Below are 27612 nucleotides of genomic sequence, written 5' to 3'. Positions count from 1 at the left end.
ACATTGAGAAACCCTGATTTAGACCACATTTCTCTGATTGGAAGACACTGTAATAACTAGGGTGAAGAAGGTTGTACAAACTCCAGAGAACCATAGATTTCTGTAAATTTCCAAATTGGTAGGATATTGCAGGCAATATAAATGGAATAATTGACCCTGTCTTCTGTCCTCCATTCCCACTCCTTCCCACTTCCCTTTGAACATTTCCAGCTCTGTAAGTCTGAGTGACTTCCTGTGGGAATGTTGTAAAGGGTTTCAAGGATTGGAAGGATGGCTGGACAAGATGGCCATTATGGTTTCTCCTAACTATGAAATGTGGAACTCTTTTGTTTCCCCACAAGGAACTTTGTAATAGTGAAGTGTCATGTGTGACATGCCTTCAACGCTGAAGAGGAAAAGTACAAAAAAAAAAAAAGCTTCTGGTCTCTGTATTCAAAGCAGTAGCGTTTTTAGATGAATCAGAAAAATCCTTCAAAAGCTTTCCCAATTTACTAAAGTTAAGTTTTTTTTTTTTTAAATTTCTGCTGTTGGATCCTATGCATCTTGTAAAAACTGGCCTTCCTGGTAACTAGCAGGAAAATAATTCGTTCTGGCAGAGGCATGAGGGAAGGCCAGGCATCACTGCAAAATACAATCAATGTACTCTTTGTTCTCAAGGTTGGCACTTTTAGAAAAGGCTTCCTGTTCTGAAGTCACCTTGATGAGAGTAATAAGTAGAATCCAGTAGCCCGTATGAGTCACTGAATGACAGATCCTCCTGACTTGACAGGTTCTCAATCTGAAGCAGACGATCTTGAAATTTTCGTCTGTGCTTCTATGAGGCCCCGGTGAGGTGACCCCTTAAGGTTTAATATGTCAGACTAATAGATATCTTTTAAAGATGAGATGTAGAGGGATACAAAGTGGTTTAAAACAGTTTCAACTTTGAGGCATTATAATGGCTTATTATTTCCACTTAGCCAGAAAGAACTTTATACAGGAGGTCAGTGTGTGGTCAATGGATGATCTTTGGGACTCAAATAGAGATGACCTAGCACGTGCCTGCTCTTCTCTAAAGTCATACCCACCCTTGGACAAGCACAGAAACACCTGTGTTATTTGTTTTCCTTACCCACCCTTCCAACCAGGCAGAATGTTTTAAAATTCTTTGTTTCACCTTTGCACTGTACAGAAAGTAAAATCAGAAACTGTCCTGAGGGTCCCTGCCTTACCCCCAATCCATTCTTAAAGCATTTTCAGCTTTGGCTGAAATGATCTAAAGGGAATAAAATGAGATAAAGGCCATGTATGCCACTTATTTATTTCCTCTGAGCACACATCCTATTATTCTATTTGTATAGACAGAGCTGGAGGTCTGGTAGCCTCTGTACCTCCAAGAAGGTCTTGGCAAGACCTCTGTAATGGCAGAAACTTACATATTCAGAAGAGTTCAAGTGACCCAGTGCAGCAAGGGTGGATCAAGTGATTTTGCTGAGCTACTCTGATAACCTTTCATAGGTCAGATTTATGTTAGAATTTCACCTACCATACCCTTCTCTTCTTAATTTTCTATTTTTTGAGGGAGGAGGAGAGGTAGTCTTTATAAAATTTCTTTTTATAGCTAAACGTTATAACTTATTTAGAAAATCCCAACATAAAAATCCAATTTATAAATGACCCATATGTAAGTATAACTCCTATAGCAGCCTTATTCAATAGCTAATTTATTTTTGTATTTTATTGAGGTAACTTTGGTTTATAACATTATATACATTTCAGGTACACACCTGTATATTTCAACTTCTGTACAGACTATATCGTGTTTACCACCAAGTCTAGTTGCCATACATCACCATACGCATACGCCCCTTTACTCCTCCCATCTCCCTTCCCCCCGGTAACCATCAATCTGTTCTCTGTATCTATGTGTTTGTTTATCTTCCACAGATGAGTGAAATCATACAGTATCTCCATCTGACTTATCTCACTTAGCCTAATACCCTCAAGGTCCATCCATGTTGTTGTAAATAACAAGATTTCATATTTTTTATGGCTGAGTAGTATACACACATTGTGTATGTGTGTGTGTGTGCATATACATATATCTATGTCTCCTTTATCTATTCATCTGCTGATGGGCACTTAGGTTGTTTCCATGTCTTCGTTATTGTGAATAATGTTTTAACAGCTAATTTAAATATACAATTATATTTCTTTTCACAGTTGCTAATTAAAAAAACCAGAAACAAGAAAAGCAGTATTTTGAACTTTAATTTTTCAACTCTGAATTTGAATTTTATATAGTAAAACTTACACACTTCAAGTCTGACTGCAATAAATTATACAATTTATCATAATCTTTTGCCTGTTCCTCATATGTTTAGGCTAATCTTAATGTAACAAATATGATTTTGGGTGAGTCATATTGAAGTTAGCTTCAAAGAGGAAGACAGTTTCCTTGAAAACATTTATTGACTCAAAGAATTTTAAAATACGGATTTAGCAATGCTGTGCTACACCTGAGTTGTCAGATAAAGCTGCGAACTTATTTCAAGTTAACTTTTGTGTAATCATGGACAGCTCCTATTTTTAACTTGGTATAGACAAACTTAAGACCTATAAAAATCAATATTACTTTTCTTAGTGTCAATTTCTTTGGCCCAAAAAACATTTTTTTTAAAGTCAGAGTCACTAACAAATAGCTAAAAGTAGGCTTGATATATTTAATCATCTTTCTAGTCCCAATTGGTTTCTAATCGGGATGTTAACAGTGGTGCTCAAACTTGAGCGGTGTCAGAATCATCTTGCTCGAACACAGACTTCTGGGCCCCACCCGAAGGCTGTTTCTGATTCCGTGGATCTGTGGTGGGGTGTAAGAATCTGTATTCTAACAAGTTTCCTGGTAATGCTGATGCTGCTGGTCTGGGGATCACACTTGAAAAAAACCACAGAGGAGAAAGGAAAAGAGGAGAGAGCCTGGCTAACTCATAGACTGGATAATGAGCCCTTAATTACAGAGATGTGTGAAACAACAGACCCCAACTGAGGAAATTCAGTAGATTTCCCACTTTACAAGTCCTCATTAACTACAAGGATTACTTTAAATAGTGTTTTCTTCTGGTTTACACCTCTTCTTCTAGCTTAAGTTTTACTAACCTTGCGCATTTGCTATTTTTGAAATATTTTACCATTTTATTGGTATGTGTTTTCTATACCTGCTAGAAATGCTTTTGGAATCAGGAAAAATATACGTAAATCTGTATAATATACCTTACATAATTCTATAGACAAATATGATGTGCTGCCACCTTATTGCTGCAATATATTTCTGAAAATTACATTGAAAAACAGAATGAAGAAAACCAGATGTTTCCCCCCAGAAGTTTAAGGAAATCAAGAGCCTCAGACTGTCCTTTTTCACCATTAGATGGCACTGGTCTGTCAGCAAGGCAAACTTGAGGAACTACCAGAAATGCACCAACAACTGACTTCAAGGCCGAAAGTGGAAAACAGGTATTTTCAACTGGCTTCAAGTAGCGGGCTGGCAAAATTGAAAACAGTGAAAATCAATGGCTTTTCAAAAGTTGTATGAATACTTTTGCAAGACTATCATCTGTGAAACTAGACATCTTAATTTACATTCTTTTCCTTTTTTTCCTTTCTAGAATGATTCTAACTTGTAATGAGACTAAACCAATTATCTCGTCCAGAAGTTCAGGCCTTACTGATGACTAACTGTAGAAAACTGCTGCAAAGGAGGTGACGGTGATGCCCTTGGAGTGACAAGAAGCCTATGGTCGGGGGACTTGAGTTCTATCTGGCTTTGCCCATTAATAACATTCGCTAGATCCAGTGACTGGCACACAGTGGATGCTCAAAAAAATGTCAAGTTCTCTTCCCTACACCCAATTTCCCCCACGGTAAACTCCAAAGACAGCACCTGCCAGAACATGGAGACTGAGGGCAAAGAACAAGAAGTTGTGCACCGTGGCATGTAGACTACGTGACGGTGGCAAGTAGAAAATAAGGACACACATTTGTACCAAGGATCTTCACTGATCCTATAAGGAGTGGGAGCCATTGACAGCTTCTGGTTAGGGATACTAGGACACCAGAGCCTCAGAAAGATTTTTTGGCAGTACTGTGCAAGATGAAAGGCAGGAGGCAGTCTGAAGATTAAAGATGTAATGAGGACAGGCAATAGGGTAATGGTACTGGGATGGATGGATGGAGGCAAGTCTTTATGGGGACACTAGTACGTGCAATGCCCTGTGTGTGGAAGATAGGGGAATGGGTCAGAGGGTACCAAAATTTTAAGTCTGAGTGGCTAGAAGGATGCGATTCTCAGGGCACAGATTGTAGAAATGTTAAGCTCAGGTCCTGGGGGAATCCTTTGAGGAGGCAGGAGAGATAACAGACAATAGAGAATAGGGCACTGTGTTACACACACGCTATCCTAAGGGCAGCACCCTCTCAGCCACTGCTGTGCCACCCACTCTCACCTCCCTTGCCTCCCATCCATATCTGTCTCCTGGTGATGTGTGTACAGCATATCCCTCTACTGTGCTGGGTCAGAAAAGGAGGTGAGAACCACTGTAGCTTCCTAGAGGTGAAAGGACCCCTATTAGAGCAGTGAGGAAGCAATGGAAGGAGATATTTGAAAGAAGAGACGACTGATAGTGTTAAGATGATGACTGACCTAGGCCCCTTGCCCAATTTCTCCATGAGCACTTTCTGGGTCTGAGAGTGGATCTCTAAGATGAGGTGGTGGGTAGGGACCATTCATTTTAATTTTATTTTCTGTTCGTTTGCACCGTAGGGAACTTGAAAAAGTAGTGGGATGGAGGTATTTTAGAACAGGGGAAATCTGAGTTCTCCTCATCTTTTCTCATTTCCATCCAAATCTGTCCTCTCATTCCCCAGTCAGCCTGGCAGCACCTGCTTGACTGATGACACTAATTCCCATGAAGGTGGGACTTTGACGTAAGACCTAAAAAAGCATTTGGCACAGAGTAGGTGCTCAATAATATTTGTTGATTGAATGAATGTACCAAGGCTTAACCAATCCGGAGAGATATTTGCATTTTAAAAAGAGGACAGAGATAAGTAAGTTGAAGTCCTCATTAGAACCTCTCACTGATCACCATTCTCACTGGGGGTGCTATTGGCATTTCCAGTATGAAAAAATCTTCATGAGTAGCCAATTCTTGTAAGTTCTGCAGATTGCTGGATGTTTAGCATCCCTGGATTTGGAGTACCAAACACCAATAGCATCCCAGGCCTTGTCACAACCAAAATGCCCCTTGCACACCCCTGCCTCCCAACACTTCCTCAAGAACCCCTGCTCCCAAAGCAACCCTGCCAGGCTGCACCCTCCCTCCAATGTACTCTCTGGGCTTTTCTGCCTGTCTTTGATCACAATGCCCCAAGTTCTGGAACCCCTCCTTTTTTTGAAATAATGAGGCAAAACTGTACCCAATCAGTCAACTACCATCTCTTCTTTCTCGATGCTTTCCTGACCAACTCAACCAAAACTCATCTTTTCATTTTCTTAATGATTTGAACACCTCCCTAACACCACTCCCTTGTCAATTAGCCTTTTCTGGCTTCCCTTGGTATCAAGAAGGCTACATTAATCTTTCTGCATGTTGTTCTGCCTTATAGTCTATGTTCCAGTTACAATGAACTCTTTCAGTGCTTCCAAGTAACCATGCACCCTGTCTTCAGGCCTTTGCATATGCTCTTCTCTCTACCCAGAACATTCTTCTCCCTCCTTCTCGTTGTATCATCTCACTAATTTATAATTATTCTCAGATCTTGGCTGGGATGCTCAGTGCTAGAGCTCCTTCTGTAGGCTTCACGATACTATGTGTTCTGTTATCATTCCTCTTCTTACCATGAGCCATTTGGAAATTAGCTATTTATTTGTTTACTAGACTGTAAGCACCATGAGGATAACACATGTCTGGCTTTTTTGTGGTTTCCCAATGTCTAGCACATTGCCTAGAATCGAGAAGGGAGTCACTAAATAGTGGTCATATGTGGTTAGTTTCTACAGTTTCCTTTCTTGTGGGCATTACTCATCTTACCATTAGACTATGGTATAAATCCTGTTGTTCCCGCCTCCTTCACCCTAATCACCAAGTTTGCATACGATAAAAATCTCAATACATTTTTTTAATAATATGAAATAAACAAAAATAATGTGATGTCATATGTGGTATACATCTGATACTCTAATATAAACTTAACAGAGAAAACCACCTTTCATCATACATGGACTGTATGTTTGAAAAGTGTTTTCATCTGCTAAAATCAGTGGCACATTGAAAGATAGAAAAAAAAGCTGTGATCTGTGATTAAGAAATGCTCAAATTGTTCTAAAGCTCATTTATGATTTCAATTAAGTTTTCTGAATTTTACTACAATTTGGCAGTTTAAAGAATACCAATGCCTATTCTATGAGTAATTTTTTCCCATATAAATATTCGTATGCTTCATTCATGAATGAACTATTTTGCAAAATTTAGACTGGTAATTCTCACTCTTGTACTTGTCTGATAATTAGACTAATTGAGACGTTTTTGTCAATACATATTTCTGGACCTCAGCCTTGGGATTTTAATTTAGCTCATAAGGTATTTCTAATGATTAGGGAGAATTCAGACCAAATGAATGCTCATATCTTTTCATAAAGTACTTTCCCCTAAGTTTATAATCAAAGAAACTTCTGTTAAGAGCTGTCATTTTCCCATTACCTATTAAATTTTAGAAAGAAAAACAAATGTGAAATCATACATTTCTAAAGTCCCAAATATGATAACTGATTATTCTTATAGGCTTCAATATTTCCAATCTAATTTATACTTAAATTTATTCTAAAATCTGTTATCCAGTTGCATATTAGAACATTAGGCAAAACTCCAACGTTATTGACAATTTATAGATAGTTGAACACACTTGCTATGGGTTGAAGTGTGTCTCTCCAAAGAAGATACGTTCAAGTCCTAACCCCTAGTACCTCAGAATGTGACCTTATTTGGAAACAGGTCTTTGCAGATTTAACCAAGTTCAGGTCCTAGTGTGAGCCCTAATCCAATATGACTAGTGTCTTTATAACCAGGGTAAGTTTGGAGAGACTCAGATAGGCGCAGAGGGAAGAGGATATGAAGAGACATAGGAAGAAGGCCATGTGAAGACAGAGGACTGGAGTGATCCATCTACAAGGCAAGGAATGCCAGAGATTGCAGGCAAACCACCAAACGCTAAAAAGATGCAAGGAAGGAAACTGACAGGTTTCAGAGGGAGTGTGGCCCTGCCAACACCTTGATTTCAGACTTTTTGCATCTAGAACTGGGAGACAATATATTTTTGCTGTTTGAAGCCACCCAGTGTTTGGTACTTTGTTACAGCAGCCCTAAGAAACGAATACACTAATAGGTATGACTGTCCACAGTACAATTTGCTATCACTGAATCCTTAAAATGTAGCTTGATTTTAAAGGGCAAGCTTAATTAGTCAAAGGTAAAATTGAGGGAACCACCAGAAAATTCCTCCCTCAAGTGCTCTCTTTAGTAGTCTGGTGAAGCCTATGGACCCCTTCTCAGAATAATGTTTTTAAAGTTATAAAATAAAAAACATCACATTATGAATGAACTCAATATTGAAATAGTTATCACAATTTTTTAAAAAACACCAATCTGTGATGCAATATCATGCACCTTGTTATCAACGTATTGAACAATAAGATCTAGTAGAAAGCATATTAGTGATAAGACTAAATGGTGTCTTGAGCTAACTGTTGCATGATATGAAAGTATGTGTGACTTCTACTGTGACAAAGTCACAGGTACTGCTAATGCTATTGCAGTCTTTTCTACACTCATAATTTAAAGAAATGCTAAATTGCAGTTAGAGATTTGTGAAAATAGATATGTAATTTGTTCCCAGCCATGTCTAAGGACCCTCTGAATTCTATCTATGGACCATTTGGGAGTTGGTGGATCCCTGGTAAAGAACTCTTGATGAGGAAAGATTCTCTGGCTTTCTTCACAAATTTGTCTCTATTTTCCATTTTGATAGAGTTGGGCTAAATGACTGTGTGATAGCTATGTGGGTACCACTCAACACCTCTCTGGTGTGTCTCCCTGAACTGCAGAGGAAAGCTAAAGACCACATATCACAGACTCCCTTGCAGCTAAGTTTCTGCATGTGAGTTAGGTTCAACCAATCAGTATTTACATGAGATCTGAAAGGAAGCAGAGCAGAAGCTATGTGTCTGCCGTTCTTGCTGGCAAGCATAGATGTGGATAGAGTTGGTTTTCTGCAGCAAGCTTATTATGGCTCTAGTGTCCATCACTAGATTCATGAGCACCAATTCAATAGGATGGTATGCCTCCTAGCAAATGTGGCATGATTCTGGAGCTGGCAGCAAAAGTAGCAGCCTAACTGCGGCAGTTTCCACCTTGTGGGAGTGGCAGCATTAGTTCCTGATTACAGGCGAGGCAGCAGTTCTCTAAGTGCTTGGGTTCTGCTGTGTGGCTTTGAAGTCATTACCGAGAGCTCAAACTGGGTCTGTTTCCTCAACCCTTCCGACACTCATGCAATTAACTTGATGCCCTGAAATAAATCTCTTCTTGCTTTAACTAGCTAGGGTGAATTATGCTATCTGCAAGTGAACTCTGACCCATAACTACTACAATTTATACTCCCTTCTATAAAAGACTTATTTCCTGAAGAACTACTTCTAAAGACGAGTCGCTTTTTATTTTTTACTGAAGACTACTCTTCAAACATATTGGGGGACAAAATGTTGAAGTGCCTGCTGTTCTCTGACCAAAAATAAACATATTCAAATTTTTATCACAAAAAGCATAATAGAAAATACAAAGAGTAGTCCAAGAATCTGTTTCAGTTCAGTTATAATCACTTTTTAAAGGAACAATTATTATCCAAAAAATTAAAATTATTTAATTGCTAAAGTAAAAAAATGCCTGAATTATTTACCTATTTCTCTGTAAATGTAGTTCAATTGGCTTGCTTGTTATGTCATTTGCAGGGAAAGTTAATTTATTTTCTTATGTGGAAGGAATTTAATATTTAATCCTCAAAGGGAGCCCGGTGCCGGGTCAGCGTGGTATTCTCCTTAGCCAGGGAGCAGCCAGAGGAGAGCAGAAGTTGCTCTGTTATTCTGGAGCCAAAAGCAAAACCCAAAATTACGTCTTAAAAAAGTTTTATTAACAAAATGAACCTGAATTGAAAAATTACCTCAATGACTTGGGCAAAATGAAATGGATAAATAGAGCATGAAAATGAACTGGTGTGCCAAAGGTCCTAATTAGCATGCTATCAAGGGAAAGTTCACTTAAATCCACAGATTCAAGTAGTCATGTTTTTTCCTGTTTTATATATAAATAAAATCTCTTCATCGAACCCACTTAGCAAAGCCATATAAGCCAGATACATTGCTTATGTGTAATTCCTTTTCCTTTAACAAACAGAATGCAAATATAGTTTAAATTCCAACTGGAGCATAGAAATGAAGCATAGGAAAAGGAGATCCAGAGATTGAACATTGTTTTCTAGCGGCTGAAGCCCTTCTCTTTAAGAATAACCTCTGAAAACACCATTTGACTGTGGCTCTACACTTTGATTTCCTGTAACCTCTTAAAGTGAAAAAATCTTAAAACTATTACATATGTTCATTATCTTTAATACTAGGAAACTGTTTCAAAACACCAACTTCGTGAGTTTTAAGTCAAAACTATCTGTGTGTGTGTGTGTGGGGGGGGTGATTTTAATAGTAACAAAAAAAATTTAAACTTTGTAAAATGCATTTTTTTGAAAACCCATTGTTACTGTCTAAGTAAGAATGCAGGTATTTCCAGGTTTCCGCGGTTCACGGACCGGGCCCGGGGGCTGGGGCACCTGGGGCACCGCTGAGAACCTGAGCGCGCTCGGGAGCAGGCAGGGCTGTTGCCTCTCCTGCCTCCATGTTGCCCGTGGGAGAGACTCCGAACAAAGCGGCGATCGCCAGGAAAGGGGTGCCCCGCTGCAGGGCTCACGACACCCACGGATCACAGTGAGAAAAGGGCGCTCGGGCGTGGCGGCGAGAACGCGGGCGGCTGGCAGCTTCCAAGGGCGCGCTCTGCCCCGGCTCCGCGCCGCCGCCGCCGCCTGCCCGGCGCTCTCCCCTCGGGGCACAAAGAGGGAGCGCGGCCGGCCGTGCGGGCGCCGCTCAGGCGGAAGCGGGCAGGTCGGGGCGAACCCCGCGCCCGCGCTGCTCTGCTGGCCCGGGGCGCCGCGCCTCGGCTCGCGGCTCCGCACTTACCAGCACAAGCAGCAGGCAGGCCTCCGCGCGCCGCGCCATCGCGCCCTCGCCTCGGGCGCCTCGCACCGCTCCGTCCGCGCCGCCGGCTCCCCGCGCTCCCCCGCGCGCGCTCGGCTCCTCCCGCGCCCCCGCCCCGGGCCGCCTCCCAGCGGCGGCCGCGCCGCCCTGCCCCGAGGCGCGCCTCCAGGTGTGGCCGCCGCCGAAAACGGCCCCCGGAGCCCGGCCGAGCCGCATCCCGCCGTGTGGGGATGCCGCGGAGGAGGGAGGTGCGCGGAGCACGGCCGACCCCCGACCCACGCGCACCTGGCACCGTGACGTCCCCGGCTTTGGGACTTGGGTGGCAGGCCCCGCCCCGTCGTCCTCTCTTTCCCGATCCCCTCCTCCCAGGAGAGGGGCGGGAGGAGGGAGCTCTGGGCCACACGGCCCCGGGACAAACTGAGCTCTCTGCAGCCAGGCCTTGCGGAGTTCAGCCGGCCCGGCCCCCGGGCCACCGGGAGGTCCCGCGCTAGGTGACTGCGCGCCGGAGCCAGAGCGCAGGAGGCGCGGAGAGGAGAGACGGGACGCGGGGAGCCGGGGGTCTGGAGCAGGATTTCAGGTGACTGTCTCTGTAAAGGCTTCTCACCTCGTCCCCACGGCCCCTTCACTGCTTCCAACAGATTTGCAGCTTACCTGGCTCAGGGAGAAACAGTTATTAGAAGAATCACAGATGATCCAAAAGGACAATTGTCCAAGACTCGCCCCGTTAGTTACTAGCTGTGTGATCTGGACAACCTCTCTGTGCCTCAGTTTCCAGATCTGTCAAATGGGATTAATGGCGCCCAATACGTAGGGATGTTGTGAAGATTAAATGAGAAAATCCATGTGAAGCGTTCTGCAGTGTCTAGCACATAGGGTTTAATAAGTGGTAGTTGTTACAACCAGTATAATTATTATTACAAGTGTAAATGTTAAATCGAACTCTTCTTGAAAAAGGGAAACACTAGAATCAGCCCCACAGTAGGAAGCTTCTAAGAAAGATTAACTATCGATGTTGAAGTATTGGGAGAGCCTATGAAAGAATAAAGGTTTGACTTGCTACTAGAAAGAGAAGTTTGGCATTACATTTGGCCAAAATAGCAGAGTTCCTTCTGTGGTCAAAAGTGCCTTCCTCTCCCTCCCCCTGTACCTCCCTCCCCAGTTCTGATCTTGCCGCTTTTCCAGATCCAGTACAACTGCCACTCCTTGGTCCCTTTCTTCCCCAGACACCATGGATCACTCCTTCTTTGAGCTGAGAGAACCACGTTCTCCTCTATTTGTTTGGGGCTTAATTGCTGAGTGACTTTCTCATAGTGTTATTTGGGTGTCAGTGGTTAAGTTAGCTTAGGACGGTCTAGGAAGACTGTCTGCTTAGATTACCACCGTTTCCAGGCTAAGTACCAGGGGAGACTCAGTAAACACTGGTTATGCAGTTGAATCAGGAGGAAGGTATGTCTTCTAGTGTCCTCTCCTTTCTCTTGAGTTGGACATGTACGGTAGTACACCTTAGGGATAGTTCTCATTCCCTGTCACACCGGGCAAACTAGTTAAACAAGGCGGGATTTACCAAAACACTTTGGAAATCATTCCTGGAAACCATATATAAGTCCTACCTAAAATTAGTGCTCTTGCAACTGGGTCCTATAGGCAAGTATTTATGTCTCATTATCAAGATTTTAGTTTCTATTTCATAATGAAGATAACTGTGTCTTCCAGAATGAGAAATACCTAATGAAAATTTTATTTCCATTGAATTATTCAGTCTCCCTTGGAGGCTGTCAAAGTCAGTCTGGGATAGTATTCCACTATAAGACATTTATTCCAAGGCTTTGAGAGAAGCTGTCGAACCATGCACTATCCAATGCCATAGTAGGTCATTCTTGAGTTAGTTTCTCTTTGAAAATACTGTGATTCACTGAGTTGAAGGGACTTGTTAAAAGTCAGAGGATACACAGCTAGTTTTCTAGCTTCTGACTTCTTTCTGCTGGCCTGAGAGCAAATCCGTTTCATAAATATCTGTGCATGAGAACAAATGGCATTACCAATGAAGCACTGAGTACTTTAAAATAAATTGAAGTGTAACAAGATGTGAAAGATTTAATTTACGGATTTTTCCCCCTAAATTAGTTGAACATTATGGTAAGTGTACTTTTCTTAAGACACGTACTTATAATGCATGAGTTCAAAATATACTTTGTGCAAATAATTAGCTTTAACGTCTAGGTTTGTCTGTGTTCAAACGTCTATATTCAAAATACCTACCTGAGTTATGTTTCCCAGAATACTTTGCCTCACACATACACGCAGGTGAAAATATGCTTCAGGTGATTAGGTTATTAGAATCATCTCTTAATATTATCTGAAACATAAACATTTTGTAAAAAAGAAAGGCTTCCTAAAGACCAACAAAAATTCATGTGTACTTTTTCTTCTGTCACCACCTCCTTACTCCCAATACATTCCATCATTAAAGATCCGTTTATAAATTGACAGTTCTTGATTCATGGTTTGATCAATGGCTGACCCTTTAATTCCACAGAAAATCCCAACGAGTATGTGTGTTAGAATTAATGTCAAAAATGTGAGAGCTAAATCAGGTTGCTGTCCTACGAAATGCCTTAGAAGCAAGTCACAGAAATATGTGGCTATTACAATACAACAAATGATTATTGTGGTCAAGAGGCTTACTCATAGAGTGTCAATTAATGGTGTGTGGACACAGGAAAAATAAATAGCTCTAGGAAATGTGAGAAGGGCAGTAAGAAAAGGAATCTGCATCCTGGTTTAGCTCCACTCATTTATTCCTTCATTTATTCAACTTTAGTTTGTCCCTGTTCAGCAAATGTTTAATTTGCGTTTTATTGAGGATGCAAAGATAAATGTGTTCTTTCATCTAAAGATCCAAAAATAGACACTTATGAAATAATATAGCTACTTATAAACTATGATCAATGCCGTGGTAGGACTGCACTGCGAGCAGCGAAGAGCGGCCCTAACTTACACTTTGGACCATGAGATTAGAGAAGGTTTCTTGGGAGTGAGTGCGGGTGGGGGGGTTCTTAAAGGATGAATAGTTGTGGAGGAGACATTGAACCTACCTGGACAGAGTAACTCAAAGCATAGGCGCTGTTGTTGAAGAGTCAGGGCCTTCAGATTTATCTGTGAAGAAAGCATTCTTTCATCACATTGATACAAACATGGAAGTCAGAAGTAAAAACATTTTTGTGTGTGTGTAAAACTGAATTTGAGATATTAGAGCAATATCCAATTAGAGAATGTCTAGCAAGTGGTTTGAAATGAGAAGGAAAACACAGCTGCAGGTAGATTTCTGAGTAGCAACAGTCACCTAATTGTCTATCTTTCTGGCTGTTGTTTCTCAGCCCATTTCTTACTCTCTGCCTACATGTTAAATGCTTTTGCTTTTTGAATTCTTTCCTTTCCTTCTTTTCTCCTTCTTAGCATGATTTTGTAGCCACTCCCATTGTGCTAATCTGTCACACCTTTCTCTCCTAAGCTTCAAACATGGGACATTACCATTGGGATGTTTCACAGGGACCTCAAACTACCATAATAATTTTGTAGGCATATCAAACTCAGCATACTGATAAAAAAGATTTCCCCATCCCTCTACACCTCTCCAGCTCAAGCTTTCTGCTGCTTCGTATGCCTTGTCAACTTGGCCACCCAAACCAGGAAGCTGAGGGTCCTCCTCAATTCTCCTTTTCCCGTACTCTCCCCATCCAGTTATTTACCTTTCCCTGCATTCTCTGTGGCCCTGTTCAAAATGATTCATCCAACATGCATAGCAGCATTCACATCATGGTTTGTGGTTATTTTATTCATGTCTGCTCCTCCACCCATTCCTCTTTCCCAAGCTTGTTACATCTTTGAGAGCAGAGGCCCTATCGTATTCATAGTGGGCCTAGCCCCTTGTATCCAGCATATATTAGATGATTAATAGAGTTGTTGAATCAAGCTTGCATAATGGAATTATACGTGAAAAAGGAGTATTGTAAAGGAAGGTGTTTGAAATATTCATTGTGGATGAGTTAATAGTGGATCTGGTCAAAGAATGTTGGTCTGGGATTGTATGTGTGTGTGCCATGCACGTGTGTCCATGCGTGCACACACACATGTGTATGTGTTGGTTTGTGTATGTATGTTTTCCCCAACAACACTGCAGCCCAGGAGCAGCAGAACAGCAGATAGTGAGTGTAAGTCAGGGTTACAGAGGGGCCTGGCTGATAGTTAAGAGGTATAAGTGGCCCAGATATACATGGAGTTGAGTGTGGCAGGAAGGCGATGGACAAGGTGAAGCTGGAGGAGTTCACGGGTCAGTTGAGAAGAGAGTGTATTACATTAGATGTGGAGAAATGGGAGAGGATTGCCCTTCTCCTTAATCCTGGAGACGGAGCCATGGCCCTTTTCCACAGAAGCCAAGGCACGAGTCACATCACAGTCACCAGGTGTCAGGATGTTGAGGGTCTCATGGACTTTCTAGTTAGATGGACCAAGAGCCGCCTCCACCTTAGGCAGTAAGAGAGGAGCAGTGGCCAGTTTAGGAGTGGGGGACGCCCTCTAATACCAGAGTGGGGAAACCTTTGTTGCTTTTCTGAGCTAGAACTTGCAGAGTAATAATGAAAGCCTAGCAGACTGCACGCCTATGTGTCTGCATATGGTCTAGTACAGAGAGGCCAGCACATCCTTAGTGAACGGTCATTGTACTTTGGGGGCAGCAACAGTCAGCCCTGAGAGTACAGTCACAGACGCCAACACCTCGAAAGAGTGAGAAAACCCATGGAGTGAGTCACAGTCTAAACTGAGCTGTAGCCACAGGCTCCTCCTTGTGAGTCAATATATGAGGACTGGTTACTCGGATGCAAAGTCCCTGAACCAAAATGGCTTAAGGAAATTGTCAGCATTGTCCACGGGGCAGAGGAGAATTAGGGGAAGACACTACAATTGCAAAATAGGATGTGGCTCAGCAGAGAAAACGAGAGTCTATTCTTGGGTCTAAGTAAAGTTCTGAACACTTCTTAAGCGACTTTTTTTCAAAATAAATCCTACTAGTTTTAAGTTATCTTAATGTGATAAGACTATAATAATGCTGGATTGAGGTGTGTACAAGGCAACAGTTGTCTGGGAAACCTCAGCAAGGCCTTGGTGTCCCATCACAGTGCCTCTCCCTCTTACTGACTAATGTCTGGAATCCTTGAGCTGAAGGCTCCCTTTATGTTACTTGCCCGTTACTGGGAGGGTGACATGTTAATCTCTTATCAGTTGTTTACCTGATAGCCTGATACCACAGGTACACCAGAATGCTCCACCTCAGAGCCTTTGCACTCTCTGTTCCTTTTCCCTGGAAGGTTCTCCTCCAGACACGTGCAAGATTTACTCTCTCACTCTTCACTTTTTTCCCCCTCAGGTATTACCTTATCAGTGAGGTCTTCTCTGACCACCCACTTAAAAATTATAAATACTCCCACCCCCGGAGCTCCCCATCCTCCTTTCCTGCTTCATTTTTCTTCTTGACACATCACAATCTCAAAGACTGTGCATTTACTTACTTATTTGTTGCCATTTGCTAGAGTGTGGACTTCATGAAGGCTGGCTTTTTTCTCTGTGAACTGCTGTGTATCGAACACCTAAAACAGTGCCTGACCCAGTGTAGGTCTTCAGTAAATATTAGTTGAATATGAGTGAATGAATACGAGAATACATTTTCAAGGTTATTTTGGAGGATAGGGTGTGTGCGTGTGTAAAATGAGGGTAAAAGGGAAAAAAGCAAGAGAACATTACATTTCTGGAAGGATGTGAGTAAATGTCACCAAACTGAGGTGAGGGTTTGCTGGGAGGCCTGGCTCACTGTGGACAAAATCCCCGACCTCACAATTTTATCAAGGATGAGCCTTGCTAGGACTGCTTGAACAGCGTGAAGTTGGAGAAGTTCAGAGGCCAGTGGAGAACATTTCTGTGTTCTTCCTCTCCCTTCCTTAAGGAGAACGAAATGCAAAACCATAAACAATATGGAAAATTGCTCTTCCCTCTAGAGATGAACAAAGAAAGCATTCATTACAGGCATGTGACACTTGGGAATGTTGATTTTATCTACTCAACTACGTTTTCTGAAAAAAAAAAATCCAGAATAAGTCTTTGGCTTTGGTTTCACTCTAGGATTTGTTTATGGGAATTCTTGGAAAGATAAGGGAAATCAGTGGCTGGGGAGAGAGGAGGAGAGTGTTCGGTTGCTAACAGCAGCCTTGTGCAGGAATCCCTCACCTGCGTGATAGGACCTGCAGTGCTTATGGGCAGGCCCAGGACTGTTTACCGAGAACGCAGACAGAAACCATCACGCTGACCCAACGTGAATAATGAGCCCAGGGAGATAAACAGAAAAAAGCCCTCAGAAGACTGAAAAGAATACTGGTTTCTTGGCAGTTACTTGATTCATTTGCACGTAGACAAGTGATATTCTTACATATAACGAAAAAATCAAATAGAAGCAATGCAATAGCTTTGGAGAGCAAACGTGGGAGTAATATGTTGCCTAAGATCTTTTCAAAATGATCCATAATGATGATTATAAATACTTTGGTAGAAAGAAGGAGGATCTCAAAAAGAAATAGCAATTTTCCTTTTTTAAAACAATAAGGATTCAAAGAAATGAAATTATTCATTATAATTTACTTTTAAAATTAATCTTGTTGGTGATGGTTTTTTATTTCAGTACCATAGCAGTAGATGTAGTAATTTGTTAATGATTGAGTTCTGAAATTTGTGAATGATTTGCTCGTTAAAATGGTTAGAGCACATTTCAAGTTATTCAATAATGATGTTACTTACTTGCATTTTGACATCCCCCTCTGGTGGAGAAAGAGGATTGATTCCAGCCGGGAAGGAGAACGGAGCCTCAGTGTGAATCTGTCTGTTGGAGGGCGCGGGCTTGTGAATGGCATCTGTCACACGCGTCCTGCAGAAAAAATATTGGGAGCCACTACTCTGAAGCACACACTTGCATGAGCTATGCTGACCAAAAAGTTAGAACGTTATTATTCTTGAATTCCAAATTAGATATTACCAATGGCAAATTATTTCTATGTGGTAATTTTACTTTTGTAACAAAAGTAATTGAAAATCTCTTAGTATGATAAATAATAATTTAATTAACTCAGTTACATTTATACAAACCCAGGGAATAGGAAAGTGAAGCAGTCTTTCAGATGTCATAAGAGAAGAGAAGCAAAATGGCTCTAGCTTTTGAGCATTTAAGGAAAATGTTTTTAAACCTGTTTTGTTTGAACAGTATATTTCTCTTTGTCTATGTTTTTGTTTTTGCACTGGACCTAGTCTGAGTTTCATTACCTGCTCTAGTTTTCACTTAGAGATTTTATTAGACAGAGATGTTCAAACATTAAGCAAACCAGTTAAATAAAACTTAAATACAAAGAAGGGAATGGGAAAAAAATTCCTCCTGATAATTTAGTTTTAACCATAAAAGTGACCATTACCAGCTTTTCTGAGGACATTTGTGGTTAAAGATTTTTAAAAAATCATAATATTCATTATGGACTTTACTATATGCCTTGAAAGCAGATCTGTTATTTTATTAGGCAATTTTCTGTTAATTTACTATATGGTTTTTTTTCAGGTGGACCTCTCAACTTCTACTGAAACAGTATCTGGGTGATACCGTACCTGTGGAGAAAGTCACACCCATTTTATCCAGATTCAGCTACAATAAAGGTGAGTCAGTCAACAAAGACTTCTTGTGACTAATTCCCTTATGGGTATAAGAGAGGAAGAGAGTGTATCATTGTTCTTTCTTAACTTTAGGATTAGAACATTCATCTGAAGTAATCAGCAAATTTGATGACAACTCAGCGAGTTACTCAGAGAAGTATTACAGGGAAGACTTAGAGTTGAGCAAAGTAAAACCTGTCCGTGAAAGCTCGTGTGAAGAATTGCTTTATGGTTCATAAAAGTGCTGCTGTGAGTTTCCATTGTTTGGTACTGTAAAAGAATCAGTCTATACTTCGGAATTTTCCATAATTGGAATCTTAAGTCCATAGAGTATGGTTTATTGTTCTTTATACCTTGGATTTTTGCTTTAGAGGTATGAATAAGCCATCTAAAACCAAATGTATATATATAAAGATTCTGTGGAATCAATGGAATACAAAAGAATTAAATATATATATATCTTCTGATTGAAATATATATGTAGATATATAGATATCTATATCTATATCTATATATGAGATATAAATATATCTAAGATATATCTGTATAGATCTATGTATATCTATATAGAAGAAGAAGATTGTGGCTTCTATGCTTTCAGGAATAACAAGATAATGGGACTTCTATAGAACATTGTGTTTACTTTTATTTCTTAGAAACCAGATGTATTAGGTCAATTGGTCGTAATGTGAAACCCGAGTCCCAGGTGTGCTGTGTGGCCTACATGGATAGATGCCAAATATGTGATTTGAGGGACACTGGAAAGTGTCTGTACACAAAACACCCCACCTCCTGACCTATGACCTAATGATAATGAAATTTCATTTTGTTTTCTGAGTTAACAGGTATTCTAAGCATTAAAAATATATCCTGCAAGGAGGAGTAACAATGTGCTTTCTGTGATTTATTTCACAGATATATACTTTATTGTGTAATTTATACTTTATTGTCAACTAATTTACCAAACAATTAAGAAACATCAACTAGTTATGGTCAGATATTTAAAAGAAGCAAGAGATAGTGATGATTATGAAAACAAGTATATCATGTTCTAGAAATAAGGTAAAAAAACATGCAAAGGTAAAGACAAATTTCACTCCTCTCCTTTTTATGTTGAGTCAACTAGCTTTTACAAATAAAACTCTTTTTCTCTTGGCCAGCAACTTGGCACCATAAATCATATAGAAATTGAACATAAAATGTGGTCATTTTCTTTGTGTACTAATTGCTGTTCTGCTAACATTGCCTGAAATATCTATCTGGCTGGAGATTGGGTCAATAGCATCATTCCTTTCGTGCTAATTTTCAAGTAACTAGCTTTTTTCCCAAAACCACCTGGCCATGCCCTCTTCTACTTGGTGGAAATGACATAATTAGAACTCTTAGGGGAAAAAGTCTCCCTTTCTCCCCTTTTCCAAGGCAGCTCAACTGAAAAGTTGCGGTCATCTGGTTATTCTCATCAGTTTGATTGTACAAGATAACAATTTGATATGAATGCATTCATCTCCAATTGCTTGTGTATTCAGAGGAATTTCCTGTGCAGTGTAGACTAGACAGGACAAGCCTTGTGGCTAAGGCAAAGGATTAGTTAAAAAAGAAATTTTACAGTGGCAGTTTGGAGTCGCAGAAAGAGAATTTGCCTAGTCAATTCCTAACTCCGCCTTTGATCAACAAGTTACTTTTCCGCCTGTTTGAGCATTTGTCAAACAAGACTTTGGATCAGATAATATAGATGTTTTGAGTTTGTATGGTTTCAGTAGTTTGCATGTCAGCACTCTTAACTTTATTTGAGTTGAGTTCATTTTGAAGATTTAAATTATAATAATAAAAACAATAAAAATAGCAAATCTTCATGAGCACTTACTGTGTCTTAAGTGCATTCTTCATAAATGCACTGGACTGTTATTATCTCCATAATAATAGTCCAGAGAGGTACAGAGAGATTAAGTGACTTGCCTCAAGACACACAGCTAGTGAGTCGTGAAGCCAGGATTTGAACTCAAGTAGTTTGTCTCCAAAGCCTGAACTCTTAACCGTTCACTTAAAACACTTAAAACAAACCGTTCACTTAAAACAAAAACACTGCAAGTTTATCTTTTGTTAATCATTAAAATATAATATACAGTTATTTTTGATTGACTAGTAGATGGGATGAGATTTTAACATTTTCTCTTAGGTCCAGTAGCAGTGTTGATTTTCTGCAAACTTTAGCAGATTTTCTTTGCCTGACAACTCATTGTTTGCTATCAAAATATTCAACAACATCTCCTGACTTGTTCTTTCAGTGGAGACATCCTTTTCTAGACAGAGTTGGCGAAGGTAGCAAAAGCATGTGTTGGCTTGTTTTGGAGGCCTGGAGAGTCTTTGTTGCAAAGAGCAGGTCTTCTGTCATCTTGGCAACATATGCCTTTGTTATTGGTTTGCATCTTTGAGAATATTCAAAGATTGGAGCAAAAGCGGACAGTTCCAGGGTCCAAGAAAGTGTGTATAGAAAGTGTGGAGTTAGAAAATCAACTTAGATTTCAGCTGTTCGCAGCTGTAAAATATCTTTTGAGGAAAAATCCTTAGCAATGTATCACAGCTGAGAGGAAGAAGGAAGAGGCAGAAAAATATTGTCAGAACTTATTAGACTAAGGTTTTATTATACATTAAATTTTTCTTTGACATAGAAGTTGTACATAATTACTGTATACAGCTTGATGGGTTTGGAGGTAAGTATACACCCATGAAACCATCACCACCATCTATGCCATAAACCTATCCATCACCTCCAAAGGTTTCCTCCCACTCTCTTACCTATTATTATTATTTTTTCGTGTGTGTGTGTATGTGACAAGAACACGACATAAGATTTACCCTTTTAGCAAAATTTTAAGTATAACTTATTCATTGGCATAACTGAAACTTTGTACCCTTTGACTAATACCTCCGTTTCCTATTACACATTTTTTTACTAATCAAAATTTGTTGATGTCAGCCCTGGATGAGAATGACTAAAAGTTTGGTCAAACAAGGCCTCTTCATTGTGTCTTACCTAAAAATAGTTAGATGGCAAATCTAGATGATTCTTTTCTTTTTAATAATAAATCTAGAGAACAGACTGCTTGCTTGCAGAAACTTTGTATCTGAAACGCACACTAAGCATTAGTGTCTGGTCCATCAGTGTGATGATGGAAAGACACTGCTTCCTCTACCCCAAGCTATGTGGTTAGCCGAGGCAAATATGTGTGCATATGTGTACCCCTGTGTGTGTGTGTTTACCTTCTAGTTCGGACCATATAAATGTTATAATCAATACTAGTCAGTTGGACATGGGAAGACATGACTGAAGTTACTCTCACATTTTTTGTTTAAATACTCATTTTTGACTTAGTAATAATGCCTCCTTGCAGGAGTGGAAACCGTGTCATTACGCTGTTGAAATAAACACAAGATTACCTAATTCTGTACCGCTCTATAATTAAGAAGGTTCTTTGCAATCCTGTCTTGATTATGAAAGAATGTAAATATTTCCTCTGCCTTCTAAGGAAATGAGGACATACATATTCTTTCAATATCAGTGTTTTGTTTGTATTAACATAAATTGATGTTTTTTTCACACAAAATTTACTGTTTGCTAATTTAATAATGACAAATTCAGCACACAGAAAACATCAGAGATGTTCCAAGGCATAAAATTAAAAATACAATGATCCTTGTACTTTGTGGGAATAAAGGTAGAAATGGCGATGGCTTTAAGGAGTAAAATAGTTGTTGTAATTGTTAAAATGTGTTGTTTTCCACAGATAGTGAAAACACTCAGGTGGAAGGACCCATTTAAAGTTATATTTTTGAAAAACCAAACCAAACCAATCAAAACCCAAGCTCATAGATAGAGAGAGCAGATTGGTGGTTGCCAGAGGTGGGGGTTGGGAAGTGGGCAAATGGATGGAGTCAAAAGGTACAGACTTCCAGGTTAGAAAATAAATGTCATGAGGATGTAATGTACAGCCTGATGACTATAGTTAATAATTCTGAACTGCATATTTGAAAGTTGCTAAGAGAGTAGATCTTAAAAGTCCTCATCCCCAGAAAAAAACCTTTTTGTAACTATGTATGGTGATGGATGTTAACTAGTCTTATTGTGGTGATCATTTTGCGATATATACACGTATTGAATCAAAAAGATTAAAAAATATATAAGGTTATTTTTATATTTAGACACACCACATAACCTCTTCTAAATAATGTGCTATCAAAGTAATTCTTAAGGAGTTTACTGAAAAAGTGGTGCCATGTCTTCCAGGTAGCTTGTTTCTGTTATTAAATGTGGAGGAGAGTTGATCATTGTGCCCTGGAAAATAACCTCCCATATACTTCAAAATAACAGCAAATTCTGTATTTGCATTCTTTCTATCTCTACCTCTTTAGCTCTCCATCTCTCTCTCTCTCTATGGAGATATATAGATCTCTCTCACTCTACATATTTGCCTACATTGTACTGCTTCTTTACTCTTTAGAATTATATCTAGATTCCTAACCTTTTAAAAATAATTTCCATTGTTTTCATTCTAATTTTTCATGTTCTACTCAAGTCTCAGAGCTGAAAATACACAGATTATTTTGAGAGTAATAATTATTATTATTGCTGAATAACTGTAGGTAGACTGTAGGTAGACTTTTACATCTGTGTCACTTGATGTATGACCTTGAGGAAGTTACTTTGCTTCTCGGAGTCCCTGTTTTCCTGACGGTAATCTCCGGGTTGCTGTAAGGATTAAATTAGAGTTTGTAACTCTCCTGGCCACCTGGTAGCCCTCACCAGTGTCTCCTTCCTGCTCTGGTAATTGCATCCATTTGCACTTGTTCTTTTAGATCTCCATTCTCTTGAGTTTTCACTACATCTGCATTATGTTTAGATTTATTTATTTTGCAACTGCAAAAAAAAAAAGTCAAGGTATAAAAGAAACGTAAAGACACTAACCTAGAATGGCCTGTGTCTTGTCATGGAGGGAATTGCAGTGAACTCTAGATTTGACAAAGCAGAAGGAATCTCGGTATTCTTTGTGGAAAATGCATCGGTTTCTGGCACCTGGAATTTAAATGATTATTTTCTTTTCTTATCAATTATCACCCTTACGTAAAAACGATCTCAGACTATGTTGTTGAACAAGTGTTAAATCATACAATCTCTCATGCAGAATTACTCTTTGTAAACCCGATAAAGGAGCTGAGAAAATGCCTAATTGTCAATAACAAGAATGTGCTTGTTTCTTAATTGTTAGTTGCCTTGAAGCTAGTCAGTTGAATGTATTCCTTTTATACTCTTATTTGATATTTGAAAGCTAAGATAAGATAAACTGATCTTGCTGTTTTGTTCCTCAAACTTTCTATGAATAGGAGGAACTGGTGATATTTTTGAATTTACCTATGTGGCTTTCATTTTCCTGGGACGGATTTGGAACATCTGAGTGAAGCCATCCACTTTCTTCACTCAACATCCATTCTAATCCAGTTTCTGCTGCCCATACCTTAGGTCCAAGTTGAATTGTCCGCATTTAAGAAGGAGGAATGTCATCCAAAGAAGGATCTGAAATTCTGAAGGGACTTATTTTGTGGCATGCCTTTAAAGGAAGACATAAAAATAACAGGCATTTACTGGGAGACAAACCCATCGCTGGGCTGATGGCTGTCACCAGAGCTGTGGTACCTTTTTTCATCATGTTAGGCTGGAAACCTTACCTTCTCTTTACTCCAGCTTTTCTCTCGAGTCATAGAGTGTCAAAACTTTTGCCTGAGAGACCGTTCAAAATTACCAAACAAAAAATAAATGAGTGAAAGCATCCAGTTAGTAGAAGTCTGCCTTGACCTCCTCCAGTACCTCATGCAGCACTGTTTCCACCCGAAGAAGAGATTGAGTCCCCAGGGAGCTCCGTCCTGTCTGGGAGGATGCAGTAAAGGTATCAGCTAGGAAAAAATGTAAAATATTCATGAAAATACATATGTAAGTCACTTTCTTACATCATATTTCTTAATAGCTATTAATTATAGAGAGTAGTTCAGCTTTTACTAAATAGTTAAGGAAGGACTCATAAATTTGTTGCCAAACAGTTTTATTATGACAATGTTACACTGTTAAAGTTTTAATATATACTGTTTAAAATGTATATTACATCAAGTAAAAAGACAGCTTTTAAAAAATTTTTCTGCTGAAAACAATTTTTATTTTTGGTGAAAAAATACAGATACATTTTGCTTTAAATTTAATTTTACATGGCAAATCAATTTTAGGTCCTCCTAGACAAGATTAATCTATTTTTATTTTAAAACACATTTAATTTCAATTTTTCCCTTAGATAGCCTTTACAACTATGACATGGTTTCCTCTGCAGTTTGACAATGCAGCAAAATTCCCATTTCGTGATAACTTGGGTTTTAAGAGGCAATGTTAAAATACTCTGAGGATCCTGAAAACGCTTTGAACTTGGAAGGGTTATTATAATGGTTAACTTAATTCTCATATATAAACAGAGGCACAAATCAACGGTGTGTGCTCTAGACCCCAGAGCAAGCATCTCTTGAGAACACGCTCTAGTGGTGATAGCCAGGCGACTTCCTGAGGACCCAGCAGGCTGCTCCATAGGGTCTGGTTCCCCCCACCTCAGGACGGGCACATTGCAGCTATGTTGCAGCAGCAGCCTTGTCTTGGAAGAATAGGCTGCCTGCACTTCTTGGGCTGTCCTAGCACATGCCTTCCTGGTAGTCATGGCACCAGGGAGAGGGAAGAATGCTAGATGTAGGGACATTTAGGGGTTCTCTTTCCCCCATGGTATCCTCAGGACTGCACCTTTTTGGGTTAAAACACAAACACTTTGTTACTTTGCATTCCATCTGTAAAAACAAATATAGGTTTTGAATATGGCAAAACCCAGAAAGGAGTATTTTATGTACAATCGGAGATAATGAAGCTGGACAATGACTTTGTAAAGACTTAGCTAAGACAATAAGGTCGATAAGCAGGTAGGGTGCTCTCTATGGGCAAAAGGCTGAAGATCTTGAATGACCAGAAATGATTTGAAGAACTGCATTGCCATCATGGAAACATGCATGAAATAATACATTCTAAACCTTTGCTAACCTAACATTGTTATGCTCAAGAATTAAATTGCTGTAGCTGTTTAATTTAAAAGGCATGAGTTTTAATAAAATAGAAGTTACTAGTAATCCCTTTCCATATCCCTTTTTGACCTGAAATACTGCTTATAATACATATTGACAAATTTCCCCATGTGTTATTCTGGTTAGAAGCCTCTTTTGCTTATGAGAAAAGCCGTGTTTTGTATTCCCACAAAGTCTATAGATGCTGTTAACATAATAAGCATCATTATATGTCATATGTAACTTACATCTACCCACTGACATTTAAAGTAAAGAGTAATTTTCAAAGAATATTAACATGGGATTTGTTACTGAGAAGTGTGTAGGCAGGAGCTCAAGGTAAAATATTTTCCTTGGATAGAAGCTTTCAAGGTGATTTAAAAAAAAACCAAAATATTTACACATACTAAACTTTCCTAAATGTTCTATGATATTTCTATTTCAGAATTGCTTATTGTGAGAATATGAGATGTAGCAAGTTTAACGCATAAGCCAATAGCCCTTAGCTTGAGCAGAAGATGCGCGTAGGGTCTCCCAGCACCAAGAAGATGGCAAAAACTCAACTACAACTACTTCCTTTTTTCCAAGCAGCTCAAAATGCTTTAGCCAAGACCTTAAGACTCTTCCATCATATTAATGATATTAAAAAAAGGTGACAGAGACAAAAACTGGAGCTCTTGACTCCAGGTGCTTAATCCACTAAAATACATTGCATTTTAAAGTGATAAACACCTTTCTTTGGCGCTGCAGAAATAGAAGTTTAAAAATTCTTAGGAAATTTTCCTGCTGGATATGATCCCACTGAATTTTTTGACAAACATTGAGATTTACTACCACTTGAATAGTATTTGAGAAGTAAGAGTGACACCAGGTTTGGGGTATGAACTAGAAAATTTAAACTGAAATCATAATCAGTTTACTGTTATTAATAAGTGCCAAATTAGACCAATACTTTGAGCTTTGCTATGCTGTTTTGAATAATTTGGTCCAAATATCCATATTCGGCCAGTATGTTATTCCAGTTCATTCTGGTCATATCAGACGGGAACAAGGATCTTCTGTACAGATCATAGTACGTGACCCTCGTATCTCCATCGGACCATGTAGGTTGCCAGGAACATTGGAAACGGGACAAATCACTCTTTCCGTCACTGTTACATTTTGCGTGAGAAGTGGATCGAAGACTGCAGTGGAAGGTTGCGCGAGAGAACCAGAAGCCGAGTAAGTCTCCGTTACCACAAAGCTACTATGCTGCAAAGGCTCAGGGATAGAAATGGCTGGTTGGAGGACAGAGCCAGAAGCAGACAAAGCGGATGCTCCTTGACTGCCTGACAAAGTCTGGTACCTAGCAGATTCGGACTGCTGGACTTCTACGGAATAGCCAGAGGATTCAATCCCAGAACCGCCGTCTTTGGTGGGTGCGTAAGATTGTTTGGCTTCGTCATCAACCCCCAGGCTTATCTCTGCAAGTTTTTTAAATTTGGGGCCAAGCGAGTCCAAGAAGCTGTCATCCAGCTCATCGGCAATAAAACTGCAACAACTCAGGGAGCCTACGGGAGAACCGGGGGCACCCACTCCTTCATTATCATAGATCAGCAAGCAGTCATTTGCTTCCTGGCCATCGTCTTCCTCTGCACAGGCAAATGCTTTCTAAAGGTGGAGAAAAGTGGAAAAAATGAATTTTAAAAGAGGCTCAATTGAAGAATATAATACCGTTCACAGAACTCCAAGTTTGATCATGAATGCCTAATTTAGGTAATCCATAGAAGATACTTTTTATGTCAGCAGCCTTGTTAGGGAAATTATCTGGTGTTTGGAGAATACTATAGTTGACATTTCCTCAAAATTGAGTCTGGCCTAGGTTCATGCTTTAACTCTTAATTTTGAAGGCACTTACATGGATTTAGGCCTACAAAGCAAATGTGTGGAGGTTATTCAGTGGGCCAAGTGAGGGTCCCTGTGTGTGCTTGTGTTAATGCGTGTCCTTGTGTCTGGAGGTGGGGGACAGGCATCCCATTTTGCACTTTCTGAGGCACCTCTCACCCAGACTGGGACCTTTGACTTGACTCTGCAACCCTTGTGGGAGCCAGACCCCTCACTAGAGTCCACACCACACCTCAGAATATCTCAAGAATTCTCATCCCAGACAAACTCTCGGTGTTCAGCTCTCCTGACACACAGCATCAGCCTCCATCTGCTCGGACACCAGGCCAAATTGCAGCACTTACCAATTCTGATACCAAAACTATATGTGAGATCCGTTTCAAGAATGCACCACCCAAGAGGCACGCCACCCGCCTCCCAAAGTCCTCTCTGTTCTTGCACCCTTGTCCCTTTTCAGTTCTATGCTTCCTGACATTTCATCTAATCTTCAATCACATCTCTTCTTCCTCCTTTTATTTTTGAGTCAT

At 39.9% G+C, this 27612-nt stretch overlaps 2 protein-coding genes and 2 long non-coding RNA genes across 5 annotated transcripts in view; 2 read left to right on the top strand and 2 right to left on the bottom strand.

Annotated features, from left to right (window-relative positions):
• Window positions 1–9814, top strand: part of LOC139084844 (uncharacterized) — an 81074-nt gene extending 71260 nt beyond the window's left edge. Inside the window, exons 2-3 of the long non-coding RNA XR_011542647.1 lie at window positions 3331–3492; window positions 3645–9814. This is a non-coding gene — a long non-coding RNA (uncharacterized lncRNA). The remainder of the gene's footprint in view (window positions 1–3330; window positions 3493–3644) is intronic.
• The window catches only part of DSG2 (desmoglein 2), a 49515-nt gene extending 38728 nt beyond the window's left edge, over window positions 1–10787 (bottom strand). Inside the window, exon 1 of one of the 2 annotated variants that reach the window (XM_070629835.1) lies at window positions 10613–10787. Coding sequence is in view for 1 of the 2 variants with exons in the window: in XM_070629834.1 (XP_070485935.1) it covers window positions 10310–10543 (234 nt within the window). In the remaining variant the exon portion in view is untranslated. Of the gene's footprint in view, window positions 1–10309; window positions 10544–10612 lie in introns of those variants that run through there. The other variant, XM_070629834.1, reaches the window with a different exon arrangement.
• LOC139084843 (uncharacterized) overlaps window positions 10690–27612 on the top strand; it is a 154903-nt gene continuing 137980 nt past the window's right edge. The window contains exons 1-2 of the long non-coding RNA XR_011542645.1: window positions 10690–10904; window positions 17973–18067. This is a non-coding gene — a long non-coding RNA (uncharacterized lncRNA). The remainder of the gene's footprint in view (window positions 10905–17972; window positions 18068–27612) is intronic.
• DSG3 (desmoglein 3) overlaps window positions 24140–27612 on the bottom strand; it is a 30770-nt gene continuing 27297 nt past the window's right edge. Inside the window, exon 16 of the mRNA XM_008535977.2 lies at window positions 24140–26851. Within this exon, the coding sequence (XP_008534199.2) occupies window positions 26234–26851 (618 nt within the window). The 3' untranslated portion in view covers window positions 24140–26233. The remainder of the gene's footprint in view (window positions 26852–27612) is intronic.

The sequence above is a fragment of the Equus przewalskii genome, chromosome 7, assembly GCF_037783145.1.
Source record: "Equus przewalskii isolate Varuska chromosome 7, EquPr2, whole genome shotgun sequence".
NCBI lineage: Eukaryota > Metazoa > Chordata > Mammalia > Perissodactyla > Equidae > Equus > Equus przewalskii.
The sequence above is the reverse complement of the archived record's forward strand: the minus strand, read 5'-3'. Positions and strand labels throughout refer to the sequence as shown.